This window comes from Balaenoptera physalus (genome assembly GCF_965194825.1).
Source record: "Balaenoptera physalus genome assembly, chromosome: 3".
Taxonomy (NCBI): Eukaryota; Metazoa; Chordata; class Mammalia; order Artiodactyla; family Balaenopteridae; genus Balaenoptera; species Balaenoptera physalus.
The window spans coordinates 507,021-521,329 of record NC_138890.1 but is presented as its reverse complement, the minus strand read 5'-3'; the positions used below and the strand labels follow the sequence as shown (position 1 = coordinate 521,329).

At 60.1% G+C, this 14,309-nt stretch overlaps 2 protein-coding genes across 6 annotated transcripts in view; both read right to left on the bottom strand.

Annotated features, from left to right (window-relative positions):
- The window catches only part of ARID3A (AT-rich interaction domain 3A), a 33,647-nt gene extending 30,750 nt beyond the window's left edge, over nucleotides 1-2,897 (bottom strand). For 2 of the 4 annotated variants that reach the window (XM_082455542.1, XM_082455545.1), the window contains exon 1: nucleotides 2,423-2,576. The gene's annotated coding sequence lies outside the window, so the exon portion shown is untranslated. The other 2 variants (XM_082455543.1, XM_082455544.1) reach the window with 2 other exon arrangements.
- A 6,246-nt stretch (nucleotides 2,898-9,143) lies between these two features.
- Nucleotides 9,144-12,770, bottom strand: KISS1R (KISS1 receptor). Of its 2 annotated transcripts, XM_082455068.1 has the most exons (5): nucleotides 12,244-12,770; nucleotides 11,330-11,454; nucleotides 10,684-10,819; nucleotides 10,141-10,373; nucleotides 9,395-9,951 (listed from the first exon to the last, which is right to left on the bottom strand). In XM_082455068.1, exons 1-5 carry the CDS (start codon nucleotides 12,653-12,655, stop codon nucleotides 9,502-9,504), a joined length of 1,356 nt encoding a protein of 451 aa, XP_082311194.1. In that variant the 5' UTR covers nucleotides 12,656-12,770; the 3' UTR covers nucleotides 9,395-9,501. The 2 variants fall into 2 exon arrangements, with proteins under 2 accessions (XP_082311193.1, XP_082311194.1); XM_082455067.1 differs by having other exon boundaries at nucleotides 9,144-9,951; nucleotides 10,141-10,819.
- Nucleotides 12,771-14,309: the final 1,539 nt, after the last annotated feature.

The window sequence follows — 14,309 nt, the reverse complement described above, 5'->3', positions numbered from 1 at the left end:
GGGTGACGTCAGAGCCTCCCACACGGCCCCCATGTGCCTTCTGCAGGGAGTTCCCCTGCCCTTTGGGACCCCAAGAGGGGCCAAGGTCCCAGAAGGCAATGTGCTCTGCCCCCAGCCCGGGGTACCTTTGGACCACCGCCAACCCACCTTGCCAGGGCCTCAGGCGGGCTCTGGGTACAAATGTCCCAGAGCCCGGCACAGCTGGGCACCACCAAGGACAGGAGGATGCAGGTCCCACCCCAGCCCCACTCACCCAAGCCCAGGTCACACCCCCACCCGCCCAGGCCGCCAATAAAACAGACTAGGCAGAACCCAACAGGCCCGGCAGTGACACCCCAGATGGTACATCACGGGAACACAGGAGGGTCCAGGAGCCACTCCAACCAACAAATGAATCCCCAAAGGCTCCTGAGCAGCTCCTGGGGCAAAGGGGTCCCAGACACAGGAGGGTCCAGCGGCCAGAGGCTCCTGGTAGCGGGCGGACACTGGGTCACCAGGCTGGCCGCCCTCCCGGCCCCTCCTGTGACCTGGTAAGAGAAGCCTGACCACCCCCCCCCAGGGGAGTCTTGCAGTGTAGACCCTCCCAGCCTCCCCAGTCATGGGAGGGGCCCTTTCCCCAGTGCCTGGGTCTTCCAGCAGGATAGGTGAAAGGGCAGTGGGGGGGGCAGGTGGGGGGGTCCCTGTGGGAAAGTAGGGAGGGACCCTACTTTCCCGGAAGGGCCTCAGTATCTAGCAGGGGCAGGGGTCCCAGGGCACAAAGACCCTCTCAGAGGCCATAGTGCTGAAGAATGACCAGCACAGCCTGTCCTTAGAGGCAGCAGGATAGCACCCAGCCCCCACCCTCGGGGGACAGGCGGTCACCCCCCCCCCACCAGCCCCAAGAAGTGCTGAGGGGACACTTCTCACCCAGTGTCTAGTCTGGTCTGCTGCCCCTCCCCCACCTTTGACAACTTCAAGACAAGCCCCCCCCTCCCCACGGAAACGCTCTGGGCAACGCCCCCCCTCTTTGGGGGGCAGAAGGAAGAGGCCAGAGGAAGCCACGCCCCCTCAAGCCACCACCCCCCCCCCCCACAGGCCTGCTGGGTTTAATGACCCTTCCGGGTCCACGGGTGGGGGAGGGGAGCAGGGCAGGCCTCCACGTTGGGGCTGGTGGAGGGGGCAGGTGGGAACCCCGGAGCCCCCCTGGGCTCTAGCCTGGGCCCCCCCCCATGGCCGCCATTAACCCTAAGCTGGTGACGCCCACCCCCTCCAGACCCCTCCCCCCCAAGAGCCCTTTGTCCTCAGGCCCTACCCCCACTTTATGACAACCCTAGGGGAGAGGCATTCCCTGGCAGGGACCGGGCGGGGATGGGGGGGGGGGGGTGCTGGGTGGCCCTTGGGACCTGGATGGGGGGGGCAGGGAGGGATCTGGGGCCACACCCTCCCCCCCCATGCCTCCCGGAGAGAGAGGTCACCCGCTCGGCCCAGGGCTTGCAAAACACGGTTATTTAAAGAGTTGTGCAAGGCTGGGGCCCACGGGTGGCGAAAGGGGGCCCTCACTTCACGAAGGGAAGAGGAGGGGGAGGGCGGGGCAGAAAGCTGGGGAGGGGGCTAGGAGAGTCCGGAGGGGGCGGCCCGGAGGAAGTGAGAAAAGAAACACTGAAGAGGGAGAAGAAATAATACGACAGAAACCCCAGTCCGATTTCAAAGGCTTCTTGGAAAGCGGCCGATTTGCATGGGGGGGGCAACCCCTCCGGGCCGGGCGACTGAAAACGGAAGATTATTGACAAACCGGCCGCCCGGGGTCCGCGGAACGTTGGAATTGACCAACGCGCGCTCCCCGAGCTTCCTGCGCCCGCTTTTGTGTCTGGGGGGGGGGGCACTGAACGGGGCAGGGGGCGCTTTTCCCGGGGATCCCCGCCAGAGAGTCAGGGCCCGGGCCGAGCCCACCCCGGCCGCGGGCCCCGTGGTGTCCCCTCCAGGGGCCCCTTTCTGCCCCAGAGCCGACACTTTATAAATAAACCATCCAGGCTGGGGAGGGTCGCCAGGGAACTGCCCTCCCCACCCGGCGCTCCCACTCCCCTCGGGGCTACCGAATAAAACACCGATTCCAGCGGGAGTAGATGAAACAACCCCGACCACAGCCCCCCGCGCGCGCATAGAGACCACTTCCTTCCGCTGGGAGGGGGCACACACGCTCGCGACCCCCGGTCACCCCCGCGCTCGCCCCCGTACAATATGGCAGGGGGTGAGATCTCCAAGGGAGTCGCAGAGAAAACCACACCAACTCCGACCCACTGGGATCGCCTTTCCGGCCCTGGACCCCCACCCACGTCCCTGACCAACTTTGGGGACCCCCCTCATTGGCTTCCAGGGCGCGCGGCGCCCACCCGGGACCGAACGCGCGATTTAAAAGTCCGGCCCACCCCTGCCCCAGCCTCACCGCGCGGGGCCCGCTCGGGGGGCGCAGGGCCCACTCGGGGGGCGCATGCCCCACGCCTGGCGTCTGGCCCTGCCCCGGCCGCGCCTGGCCTCCGGCCCGGGCCGCGAGCTGCGCGCTGCTGGCTCCCGGCCACCGCCGGGTTTGTGCCGCGCGCCGACTCACCGAGTCTCCAGCCGAGTCCGCGTCTACACCCCCCACCGACCCGATTGGTAAAAGTCTCCCCGCGCGCGGCCTCCCCCGCCCCTTCCCTCCCCGCCCCCCCCCCCCACCGGCGCGCTCACCGCCCCGCAGACAAATCACCGGGTGACAAATCGCTCTCAGATGCAAATACCTCGCCGGTGATTCAGCGCCGCGGCTCGGGACGCGGGGAGGGGTCTCGTGAGGCCCCCTCCGCCTTCCCGGACGCCCCCTCGCCCCCCGCGCTTCGTCCGACTACGCTCGACAAGCACAGGGGTGCTGGGGAAGGGGAGAGAGTGGACGGAAATTTTCAGGTCGCGGCCCCTTTAAATGATAATAAATAATAAAAGGGAAGGGGAACAGGGACGCGGTATACCCCGCCCCCTATCTAGGGACAGTGGGCAAAGTGCGCGCCGCGGGCCCGAGCGTACATGATGCCGAGGGTGCAGGCAGGGCTGGGAGCGCCCCAGGGGGAGAGGGAGGGGAGGAGGTTGGGGCTCTGTCTGGATGGGATTTGGGGACGCTAGCCTGGTCCGGGACCCCCCTCCCCATCTTACCGAGCGCCTAGGATAGACCTACCGGGCTCAGAGTTTCACCCCCGCCCCTTAGACTAAGCAACTCGAGACTTCACCCCCCCAAGAGTGGTGCCTCGGTTTCCAAGTCTGTAAAATGGGGATTAGAGACTTGATAAAGGAAGGAGCTGCGGCGACGGAAAAAGAGAGCGGGGCGGGGTCGGAGGGAGGGAGCCAGGGCCCTGCGATGGGGGCGCTACACGGTGGGGAGGGGTCTGGAAGAGGGCGGGGCTGCCAGGCGCGGGGGCACCGCACCGGCAAAGGCGTGGGGGTGGGGAAGGGCGTCCAAGATACCTAAGAGGGCTCCTCGCGAAATCCTGTTGACCCCTAGCCTCCCACCCCCACCTGAGGTTCCCATCACCCCTTGGGAACCTGACTACCCACACCTTCTAGAAGGAGAGACAAGATTATCTTCTTGGTAATAATAGTTCAACAACAATTTCCACGTTTTGAGCGCTCGGTTGTGCGGCCATGTGCCCAAGGGATGAGGTTCACATTTTTGTGTAGCAGAGACTCTTAATGTCCCCATTTCAGAGAGCGGGAAACTGAGGCCCAGAGTCGGTTGGGGGAGGTGGGCTTGGGGTTGTGGACTCAGGTGGGAGGTGTGAGCCCCTGAGGCCGCGCCTGCGAGCTAATCGCAGGGGCCCAGGCTCCAGCTCAGATAAGAGCCAAGTGGAAGCATTGGAGGGCCGGCGGGGGCCACCCAGAGGGCCCTCACAGGGAGGGGCCAGAGTCCCTGATCTTTGGTGGGGGGGTTGTGTGCAGCCCCCCCCCCCCCCCCGCAACACACACACACACAACGCACAGCATTGCCGTCTTCTGTGGGTAGTCCCCCTCTGGACATCACCCGCCCCCATCCGCTCTCTGGGGAATTCCCAAGCCCATGGGATGGTGCAAGGGAGCCACCCCCAGCCCAGGGCCAGAGTCTGCCTGCCCCTTTCACTAACCCAGCCTTCCAGCCCCTGTACTGCCCGTAGCCTAATGACAGCAGGTGGCAGGGAGGCCTCCACCTTGAGGCTATTAAACCGCCAACCCCAGCTGCCTGCCCCGCCCCTGCCACCAGAGGGGCAACAACTGCCCTGCCCGAGGAGGGGGGAGAGTTTGGAGACCCAGGTGAGCTGGAAGAGGGAAGCCACCCTTTAAGGCCCAGGCCCCAGATCAGTTCCAACGTGCAGGAAAGCCCCCTCTCCACCAAAGAGCCAAATCTCAGAATGCAACCCCTCCCCCACCCCGGGCAGGTGCATGGGCCTCCCTGTGTCTCAGTTTCCTCCTCTCTAAAATGGGCCAATTTAAATTTATTCCTCCTACAGTGGTTTTGAGGATGACATTCCCCTCTGGTCAAAGGGAAGGGGGCAGGGAGGGGTCTCCCGAAGGGCAGGAAGTGTGCCACTCTGTCCCCCATTTCCCAGAGGGAAGTGGTTGTCTCTAAGTAGCTGGGTGCAACTTCCCAGAGGTGCCTGGCCCGGAAGGGTGAGGAGCTGCAGGATTCCCAGCTGCCTCTAGTGAAGGGGGTCCTATTTTTAGCCCAGCAGGGAGCTGGGAATTGATACCAGATTTGCTGGCTCTACCAGGGACGGGCAGAAGGCCTGGGCTGCACCTGGGTCCTGGCTGTGTGATTTTAGGTTAGTACAGACCCTGTTCTGGTCTATGTTTCTCAAGCTGGGAAATGGGTACAGCGACCCCCAGCCCTCTAAGGTTTCCTGGCCAGACCAGCTTGTGGGGGTCCTGTAAAAACCAGCCTGATTCCCACTTAGCCCCTCAGACAGTCACTCCTCCTGCCCTCCATTCAGGCTGGGGGGTGCGGCATCTTTTTAAAAGTTCTGGGACTTCCCTGGCGGCGCGATGGTTAAGAATCCGACTGCCAATGTAGAGGACAGGGGTTCAATCCCTGGTCCGGGAAGATCCCACATGCCGCGGAGCAACTAAGCCCATGCGCCACAACTACTGAGCCTGCGCTCTAGAGCCCGTGAGCCACAACTACTGAGCCTGCGAGCCACAGCTACTGAAGCCCCCACACCTAGAGCCCGTGCGCTCCACAACAAGAGAAGCTACTGCAATGAGAAACCTGCGCACCGCAACGAAGAGTAGCCCCTGCTCGCCCCCACCTGCCGCAACTAGAGAAAAAAAGCCTGAGGGCAGCAACGAAGACCCAATGCAGCCAAAAATAAATTAAAAAATAAAATAAAATAAAATAAAAATTCGCCCAGATCCCAAACTGCCCTCCTTCCCACATATATTCCCCCTGAAACATATTTCTGCCTTAGGGCCTTTGCCCTGGCCATTCCCCTGCCTGGACCACCCTTCCCCAGCTGTGCCTTTTCATTCAAACTGGAACCTCACATCACCCTGTTTTATCTTCATCCGGGCTCTTCTGTTCAAAACAGCTGCAGTTGTTTAACCTCCTTAGCCTTGATCACGGCTGGTTGCATCTCCAATCCTGAGGTTGGGCCTGACACATAAATGTTGGTTGAACGAATGAATTCATGGGTTCCCTTCTGTCCTCCCTCATCCCATGGTATTTTTGGAGTCTGTCTACACAGAGGTGGAGGGCAAGTTAACTATTCACCATCTCAATCTCAAAAAAAAAGGAAAGAAAAAGAAAGACCTGGAGGGGATGCTGGGCCCAGCCCCAAATCCCAGAACCCGGACTGGCCTCCAGGTTGCCTTGTCCCTGTGAACCGGGGTCTATGAAAATGTAATTATAACTTCTTTTAGAGTAGGAAGAAACAAGCGAGTATAATTATAAGGAATAGATAGTCATGAATCCAGCCTAAAGTAATTTGTCGTTATACCAACGCAGCTGCAAAATAGAATTTTTAATATTTTTTCATAGAAAGGGCCCAGGAGACCCAGAACATTCATAGTGCGGCTCTGCTTGACCCATTTTGCAGCAGGGACACTTTGAACCGCGGGTCCAGGTTGCGATACGCGTGAGCGACTCCCCCTAGACCCTGGGGTCCCTTTGTGGGGTGGACCCAGGGAAGCCAGGGCCATCCGCGGGGTGCGCGCGCCCCCTGCCGGGCACCTGTGGACTGCAGCCGGGGGCGGGGCTTCCGCCGGAGGCCGCCAGGGGGCGCCGTCTCACCTGTAAACGAGCTTCCCGGGTCGGACGGGGAAACTGAGGCCCGCCGAGCCCTTCCTGTGGCTCCTTAGAAATGCTCCAGGGTAGAGTTGCCTGACAAAATACAGGACTTGCAGTTACATTTGGATTTCCAATAAACACGAATAACTTTAAATGTATCCCAAATAAATATTGCACAGGACATAATGATACTAAAATTTTTTTCACTGTTTATCTGAAATTGGAATTAACACCTCTCCCAACCCGCCCGGAACCCCGGGGCTTATCCCCATGCTGTGGCTTCGGGTCCCACCCCTCACCTCACCCCTTCCCAGTTCAGCTGCACCGGCTGTGCCCTCCATCTGGTATGCTCTTCCCTCACCTCTGAGCTCAGGTCACACTTCCTGGTCGCACCTCCTCCAGGAAACCTTGTTGGAATCACTGCCACCAAGGTCAGGCTCACAGTTACTCACAAAGGGCACACATATCTCCTTTGTAACCTTTTTCACTGCTGTTATTTGCATCTCTCTAGGTAGTTCGCCACTCACTGGCCCCTTTGCCAGCTAGACAGGGGCTCTGTGTGGGCAGGGGTCAGAGGGTGCCTCGTACACAGAGCCTGGCACGCAGAAGGGGCTCTGAAAACTGCCCAGCTGAACAGACTTGAGGATAAACCAAGGGTCTGCAGTTTTGGAACGATGCCTCTTCCTGGATGTCCCTTTAAATCCTTTAACTTCATTTTTTAAAAACTTTTTCGAGATCATTGTACATTTTTTTTAAATAAATTTATTTATTTTTGGCTGTGTTGGGTCTTCTTTTCTGTGCGAGGGCTTTCTCCAGTTGCAGCGAGCGGGGGCCGCTCTTCATCGCGGTGCACGGGCCTCTCTCGAGGCCTCTCCCGTTGCAGAGCACAGGCTCCAGACGCGTAGGCTCAGTAGTTGTGGCTCACGGGCCTAGCTGCTCCGCAGCATGTGGGATCTTCCTGAACCGTGGCACGAACCCGTGTCCCCTGCATTGGCAGGCGGATTCTTAACCACCGCGCCACCAGGAAAGCCCTATTGTACATTTAAAAAAAAAATATTTATTTATTTGGCTGCACTGGGTCTTAGTTGCAGCACGCAGGATCTTTAGTTGCGGCATGCAAACTCTGAGTTGCAGCATGCATGTGGGATCTAGTTCCCCGGCCAGGGATGGAACCCGGACCCCCTGCATTGGGAGCGCGGAGTGTTAGCCACTGGACCACCAGGGAAGTCCCAAGATCATTGTAGATTCTAATGCAGAGATATCTCCCTCATACCATTCACCAGGCTTCTCCCAACAGTGACATTTTATAAAACTGTAGTAACACATGGAGATCAGGATATTGGAATTGCTACATCCCACCCATGGATTCGTATTTCCCATTTTACTTGTACTCGTGTGTGAGTTTTCTCTGCAATTCTATCAGCTGCGTAGGTTTGTGTCTCCACCACAGTCCAGGGGCAGAGTGGCTCTGTCATAAGGGTCCCTCATGTTGCCCCTTTCCTGTCATTTCCTACCCCGGCCACCACTCATCTGCTCTCCGTTCCCATATTTTTGTCACCTCAAGGACATTACGTAGATGGAATGGTACATCATGTAACCTTTGGGGACTTCCTTCCTACACTCAGCGTCATTCCCAGAGATCCACCCCGGGTGTGCGTGTATCGACAGTGTGTTCACAACTCAGACCTGCTGAGTGGGTGTGGACGGACCACGGGTGCACCTGTCGAAGGATGTCTGGGTCACTTCCAGTTTGGGGCTACCACAAATAAAGCTGCTATGATCACATGAGTACACGTTTTTGTGTGAACAGAAGTTTGCATTTCTCTGAGATAGGTGCCCAAGAGTCCCTCTGGAACTGTGTTCGGTTGTTTTTGTTTGTTTTGTTTTTTTGGCCGCACGGCTTGTGGGATCTTAGTTCCCCAACCAGGGGTCAAACATGGGCCCTCAGCAGTGAAATCATGGAGTCCTAACCACTGGACCGCCAGGGAATTCCCTGGTTTTTGTTTGTTTGTTTGTTTCAAATTCCTTTTTCACAAGAAATCCTGCCACTCATTCCCTGAGTTGAGTTTTGGGGGATGGGGCGAGGAGAGGGAGGGAGGTGGGCAGGGCCTGTGGGCAAAGGGGAGATTTCACTCTCATGCCCGGCCTGGTCCAGAGACCAGGACTTGAAGACCAGAACAAGCGAGCTTCAGGCCGATGTCTATGTCAGAATGGAATGGCCTCCCCTTCTCACATAACGTCTTTGCAAATTTGGGCTCTTTGGAGACCTAGGATGTCCCCAAATAATTTGGGAGGACGGGGGCCCTCCAAGAGATGGGCGGTTGTCCTTCAGGGTGACTAAGCCTGAGGCCTGCAGGGCCTCACCCTAACCCTCCCCCTGCCCAGCAGGCACACACAGCTCAACCCACCAAGAGGTGGGTCTGTTCCCCCCACCTTGAATCTGAGTGTGACTCTGACAGCACCCAACAATTCAACGTGGAAGGAGTGAGGCTCTGTGGCTCCCACCTCTACTTGGAAGTTTACGTCAAGGCATAAGCCTGACTTTCCCCAGACTGCCATGTTGGGAGGAAGCCCAGGCAGCCTGTGGAGGAGTGCTTGGCTGCCAGCGTGAGACCAAAGCCTTCTCCGGCCTTCCTGGTCCAGCTGCTAGGTCGGCTACTCACTCAACACCACATGGGTCACAAGAACCGCCCAGCTGAGCCCACTCACCCACCGAATCGTGAGTGGTAATACACTGATGCTGTTCTACGCCTCTCGTTTTGGGGTGGTTTGTTACGTAGTGCTAATCCTCTGTCTCCCAGGAACAGCTCTGTGCACTGTGCTCCAGGGAGGCCTTATTTATTCAGTGACACCCATTATTTTCCAGCCAGGATTCTGGACGCTCACCTGGTAGCAAGAAGAACACCTTTTTATCAGTTTTAAGATGCACATCGTGTTCACTTTTTAACATCTCTGAAAATGGCATGAATCTTACAATTTTACAGTCAACTGCAAGGCAGTGTGTGAAAACGTCTATTGATGCTTCCTTGAAAGTTCCAGGAAGTGCCATCAGCAAAGCATCTTCAACTTCAGGAAACACAGAAATAATAATTACAATATCAATAGTGGCAAAGTTGTACAAGAGCGCAAAACATTTTCACTATGATGAACATGGACAAAAATAAAGACATTAATAGCAGAACTACAGCAGCTGCTGTTTAAGCAGCTCCTGTTCCAGAGGGGCTCATCTTGATTCCCCCAGAGAGGGCTCAGAGCGGGGCAGCGTGCTCCCTCAGGACACAAAGCCTGCGCGGCCCCAGCCCACCGCTGCCTGGCTTCGGGGTCCTGGCGGGGGCCTGGTGGGCGGTCAGGCGGTGCAGCTCCGTTTGGGGGGCGGCCGGGTCCGAGGGTTCCGACCGGCGGGGCCGCCGTGGAGCGCAGGGGCAGACGCGGCGGAAGGCCTGACGGAAGTGGGAGCCCAGGAAGGCGTAGAGCAGGGGGTTCAGCGCCGAGTTGCTGTAGGACATGCAGTGCGCCCAGATCTTGAGCGCGTAAGCTGCGTAGCTGCGCGGATGCCAGGCGCCCGCCGGGCCCAGCGCCTGCAGCACCAGGAACAGCTGGATGGGGCCCCAGCAGGCGGCGAAGAGCAACACCACGGCCGCCACCAGCCGCGAGACCTTGGCCCGCACAGCACCCGCTCGCTCCGCCAGCAGCTGCCCCTGGGGAGGGGGGGAGGTGGTAGGAGGGAAGGCGAAGGACCGGCGGGGGCGACACCCAGGGCTCTCCGCTCCTTGCCCCTCTTAAATTCGCTCCCCTGCGCCACCCAGCTCAGATGCACCTCACTCCCCCGCACTGTGCCATCCCCCCACCCCCTGCCCTGTCGCGCCCCCATCCACCCAGACGCGCACCTGCAGGGCGCTGTCGCCGGGCGCGGGGCGCACGGCGGACCGGCCCAGGTGGCGCAGCATGGCCCCGTAGCAGGCGCAGGTGGCGACCAGCGGCAGCAGGTAGAGCGCCAGCAGGTTGTAGAGCGCGAAGGCGCGCTCGAAGGAGCGGCTGGGGAAGGCCTCGCTGCAGTAGGTGCGCGGTCCGGGCGAGAGGCGATGTAGGGCGAGAACCGGCGCGGACACGGCCGCGGAGCCTGCACCACAGGCCCGGCTGAAGACCTGGCCCAGGGGACGAGGGGCGCGAGGGGGCCCGGGCCCTTGTCTCCCCGGTGCCTCTAACCCCGGTTAGGGTTAGGGTTAGGGCAGCGGACATTGAGCGCCTCCTAGGCGCGCGTCTGCCCGGGTCCGCGCCCTCAGTAGCCCTCGCAGGGAACGCCACTGCGTCCATTTCCCAGATGCAGGAGCGAGGCCCGGGGAGAGGCAGTGAGTGTGTGTGTGGGGTGTGAGCCCAGGGCACGAAAACTTGTCCCCCCCTACCCCGTGCGGCCTCCGCGCTGCACTCACCCGCCCAGATGCTGAGGCTGACAGCCAGCGCCAGGCGGGGCGTGCGGCGGTGCAAGGCGCGCAGCGGGAACACAGTCACGTACCAGCGGTCCACGCTCATGGCGGTCAGGGTGGCGCACGTGGCCTGCACCGAGACCTGGGAGGGCCGGGAGCCCAGCGTGTGCCCCCCTGCCTGGTCTGGACCTTTCCCTGTCTGCGCCCTCCTTGCGGGTCCCCCACTGTCCAGCCACTCGAATACAGGCAGGACCTGTCCCGGGAGGGTCTCCAGGGCCCACAGGTTGAAGGGGAGGAGAGAGGGGGATGTCAGAGAGGAGCCCAGGGTGGTGGGGGAGGGCGGAGTCATTAGGGGTAGGCTGAGGACCCCAAGACTGAGACCAGGGGAGGCAGATGCATCCTAGGATCCCGAGACGGGTGGCGCAGGGAGTAGCAGGGCTCCGAGCGCCCGCCACCCCACTCCCCGCCCAACCCCCATTGCCCCCGTCTTCCTCCCTCCCACCCAGTCCAGGCTCCACCTGCCCCAGCCCCACCCACCCACCTACCTAGGCTCTGTCCCTGCCCCGCCCACCTCCACGCCCAGCAGGAGGTCCGGCCCCGCCCACACCGACTCCTCCCCTGGCTCGCGAACCCCTTCCCCCAGCCCACGCACCTGCTGGATGTAGTTGAGGAACTTGCACATGAAGTCGCCCAGCACCCAGGCAGGCAGCGGGTAGAGCAGAGCGGTGAAGGGCACGCAGCACAGCAGGAACGTCAAGTCTGTGACCGCCAGGTTGGCTGCAGGGGGGGGGGGACGTGCGGGTGCTAGATGTGGGGTGAATCTGCCTAGCCGCCCAGCGCCCTGGCCCAGCCCCCTGGGCCTCGCCTTTGTCCCAGTGACCAGCAGGGTGGCTCGGGAGGCCCCCAGAGAGGTCCCGGCATCCGTGGGCAGAGAAGTTGGGGCAGCCTCTGCTCACCCTTTTATATTTCAAACACCCCCCAGCACGGGCTTCATAGCTGTTCAAGCAGCAGTGGACCCTGCTCACCCCTGTGGGGGTTGCGAGTAGGCCCCCGCCCCTCTGAGCCTCAGTTTTCTTACCTGAGAATTGGGTAGAGTGGTGTTGCCCAACAGCCAACATAGAATGGAGAACACTGACCGAGTACTCAGCCGGGTGGGGCACCCCCATCACACAAATGTGTAAACTGAGCCTCTGGGGCAGAGGGGGCAAACTGGGGGCCCGCGGGCCACGCAGTCTTCCCCCCACTCCTTTTATTCATCGGACACCATGTTATAAGAACCACATTTCAATCGGACATCTTTCTTGAGTGGCATGGCCAGCGCTCCATGGGCCACACTCTCCAACCTCCCTTTTAACTACTCCGGCCACCGTGGAACCCTCCAACGCCAGAGTTTGCGACCTCCAGCCTAAGGTACAGGGACAATAGGGAAAGGACAGGGAGCCCTGCAGGGGAGAGAGCCCTATCTGAGAGGACTCCGACGCACCGCTAGGGGCGCCCCTGGCCACTCTGCCCTCGTGGCGACCCCCGGAATGGCCCGCAGGCACCGCGCAGCGCCTCGGCGCTCACCGATGTAGAAGTTGGTCACCGTCCGCATCTGCTTCTGGCGGCAGATGACGAAGATGACAAGTGAGTTCCCTGCCAGGCCCAGCAGCATCAGCGCCCCAAAGAAGAGCGGCACTAGCCAGGCGTCCACGGGCCACGGCGCCGGGGCCGGGCCGTCCGAGTCGTTGGCGCCACAGCCGGGACAGCCGGATGCGTTGGCCAGCGCCCACCAGGACGCGTTGGGCCCGGACGTGGCCAAGGCGCGCATTGCCGCCCTCTTCCTCCCAGCCGCCCTCCGGGATTGCGCCCGGGGATGGGGCAGTGACCCTCCTCCCGGCCGCCCTCCTGGGATGCGCCACAAGGTCTGGAGTGCGGCTTCGCTGGGCTCCGTGGATCCTCCGCTGGCGCTCAGCCGCCGCGCGTTTATACCCCGCATCCCACCGTGTCCCCGCCTTCCCGCCTCTCCGGCAGCCGCTGGCCACTCCCTCCCCTGCCTGCGCCCCTGCGGTTCACCAGCTCAGCACCCTTCTCTCCCATTCCCTCCTCCTCCCACCTTTGGGGTCAGGATAAGAGCACAGGAGGAGGGAGGCTGGAGAAGGGGGTTGGGGCGGAGCAGGGGTGGGGTAGGCTTCCCAGAAGCTGCTGTGGACCCGGGAAGGACCGATCCTACCCCAGGGGAGGGAAGGGTAGAGACCCACCATCAGGAAAAGCAGGGGGACAAAGCCACAGAGTCTAGGGAATGAGGCAGAGGGCATGACTTTGACCTTTCATGGGGCTGGGGCTCCGGGTGGGTGGGCCCCGGCTGGCGGTGAGGTCAGCCCTCAGAGGTCCTCAGTATCTGCTGCCAGGGTTTGCCCCAGGACACGGGCGAGCCATGGAAGGTTCAGGGCAAAGGAGGGATGCCCGGGATCTTGTGGTTAGAAGATGCCTGTTCTTAACCTCAAACAAAACAAAAGAAAAACAAAAACGCAACCAAAACTCAACCTCCTCAGGACTTTGCTGCGAATCAGACCCCTTGAGAGTGTCCACAGCCCACCTAACAGGCACTGATTGGCAGATACCAGCACTGGGACACAGACACCTGTGCTGGTGGTTGTGGGAACCAGGTGGAGGGCAGTTTATAAAGGTTAATGTTGATCCCCAAACCCACACCCAGAAATGTACCCCAGATACTAGCCTGTGAGGCATGAAACAGGGCACTGGGATGTTCTAAGTAGCAAAAGAAAAGATGATGCCATCTGTGTAAAAAAGACTAAAAGGGGGAAAAGAAATGAATAAATATGCATGGGCATCAAAATGCATCAAATATCTCCAGAAGGAAGCACAAGGAACCTGCGGGGGGAGACAGGCTTCAACATCATTCTTTTTTTTTTTTTTTTAAAGCTAAGCAGTCCATTGCTAATTGTTTTTCTTTTTTTTTTTTAATTTATTTTATTTATTTATTTATTTATTTTTGACTGTGTTGGGTCTTCGTCTCGGTGCGAGGGCTTTCTCTAGTTGCGGCAAGCGGGGGCCACTCTTCATCGCGGTGCGCGGGCCTCTCACTGTCGCGGCCTCTCGTTGCGGAGCACAGGCTCCAGACACGCAGGCTCAGTAGTTGTGGCTCATGGGCCTAGTTGCTCCACGGCATGTGGGATCTTCCCAGACCAGGGCTCGAACCCGTTTTCCCCTGCATTAGCAGGCAGATTCTCAACCACTGCGCCACCAGGGAAGCCCTCAACATCATTCTTGACAATGGCCTAAAAATTCAGAGAAGGAAAAAAAAAATCCCTTTGGGGTGGTAATGAGGGCCAGGTTAGGATAAGGAGACCCAGGGATACTCGGTGGGCATGGAGGAACTGTCCCGGGGAGGCTACTGAGTTGAGTGGGCCTGGGAGAGAACTCAGCAGGGGGCTGGACCTTGGAGGGGGGCTCGGCGGAAGGTGGGGTGGGGTGGGGGGTGGTGGTTGGCAGCAACGGCTCATGGACTGGCCCAGGGTCTGGGAGGGTGTTAGGAAGGTGAGGACAGGGACTTGGCGGTCCAGTGGTTAAGACTTCCCGCTTCCACTTCAGGGGACACAGGTTCGATCCCGGGTCAGGGATCCCACATG

Excerpts from the sequence above, each read along its gene's own strand:
- KISS1R (XM_082455067.1), bottom strand. The coding sequence starts at position 12,655 with ATGCGGGGTATAAACGCGCGGCGGCTGAGCGCCAGCGGAGGATCCACG. Across the intron at positions 10,820-11,329 it reads TCCTCAACTACATCCAGCAG|GTCTCGGTGCAGGCCACGTG; the intron begins GTGCGTGGGCTG and ends CGGCCCTCCCAG. Across the intron at positions 9,952-10,140 it reads CCGGCGACAGCGCCCTGCAG|GGGCAGCTGCTGGCGGAGCG; the intron begins GTGCGCGTCTGG and ends CCCCCTCCCCAG.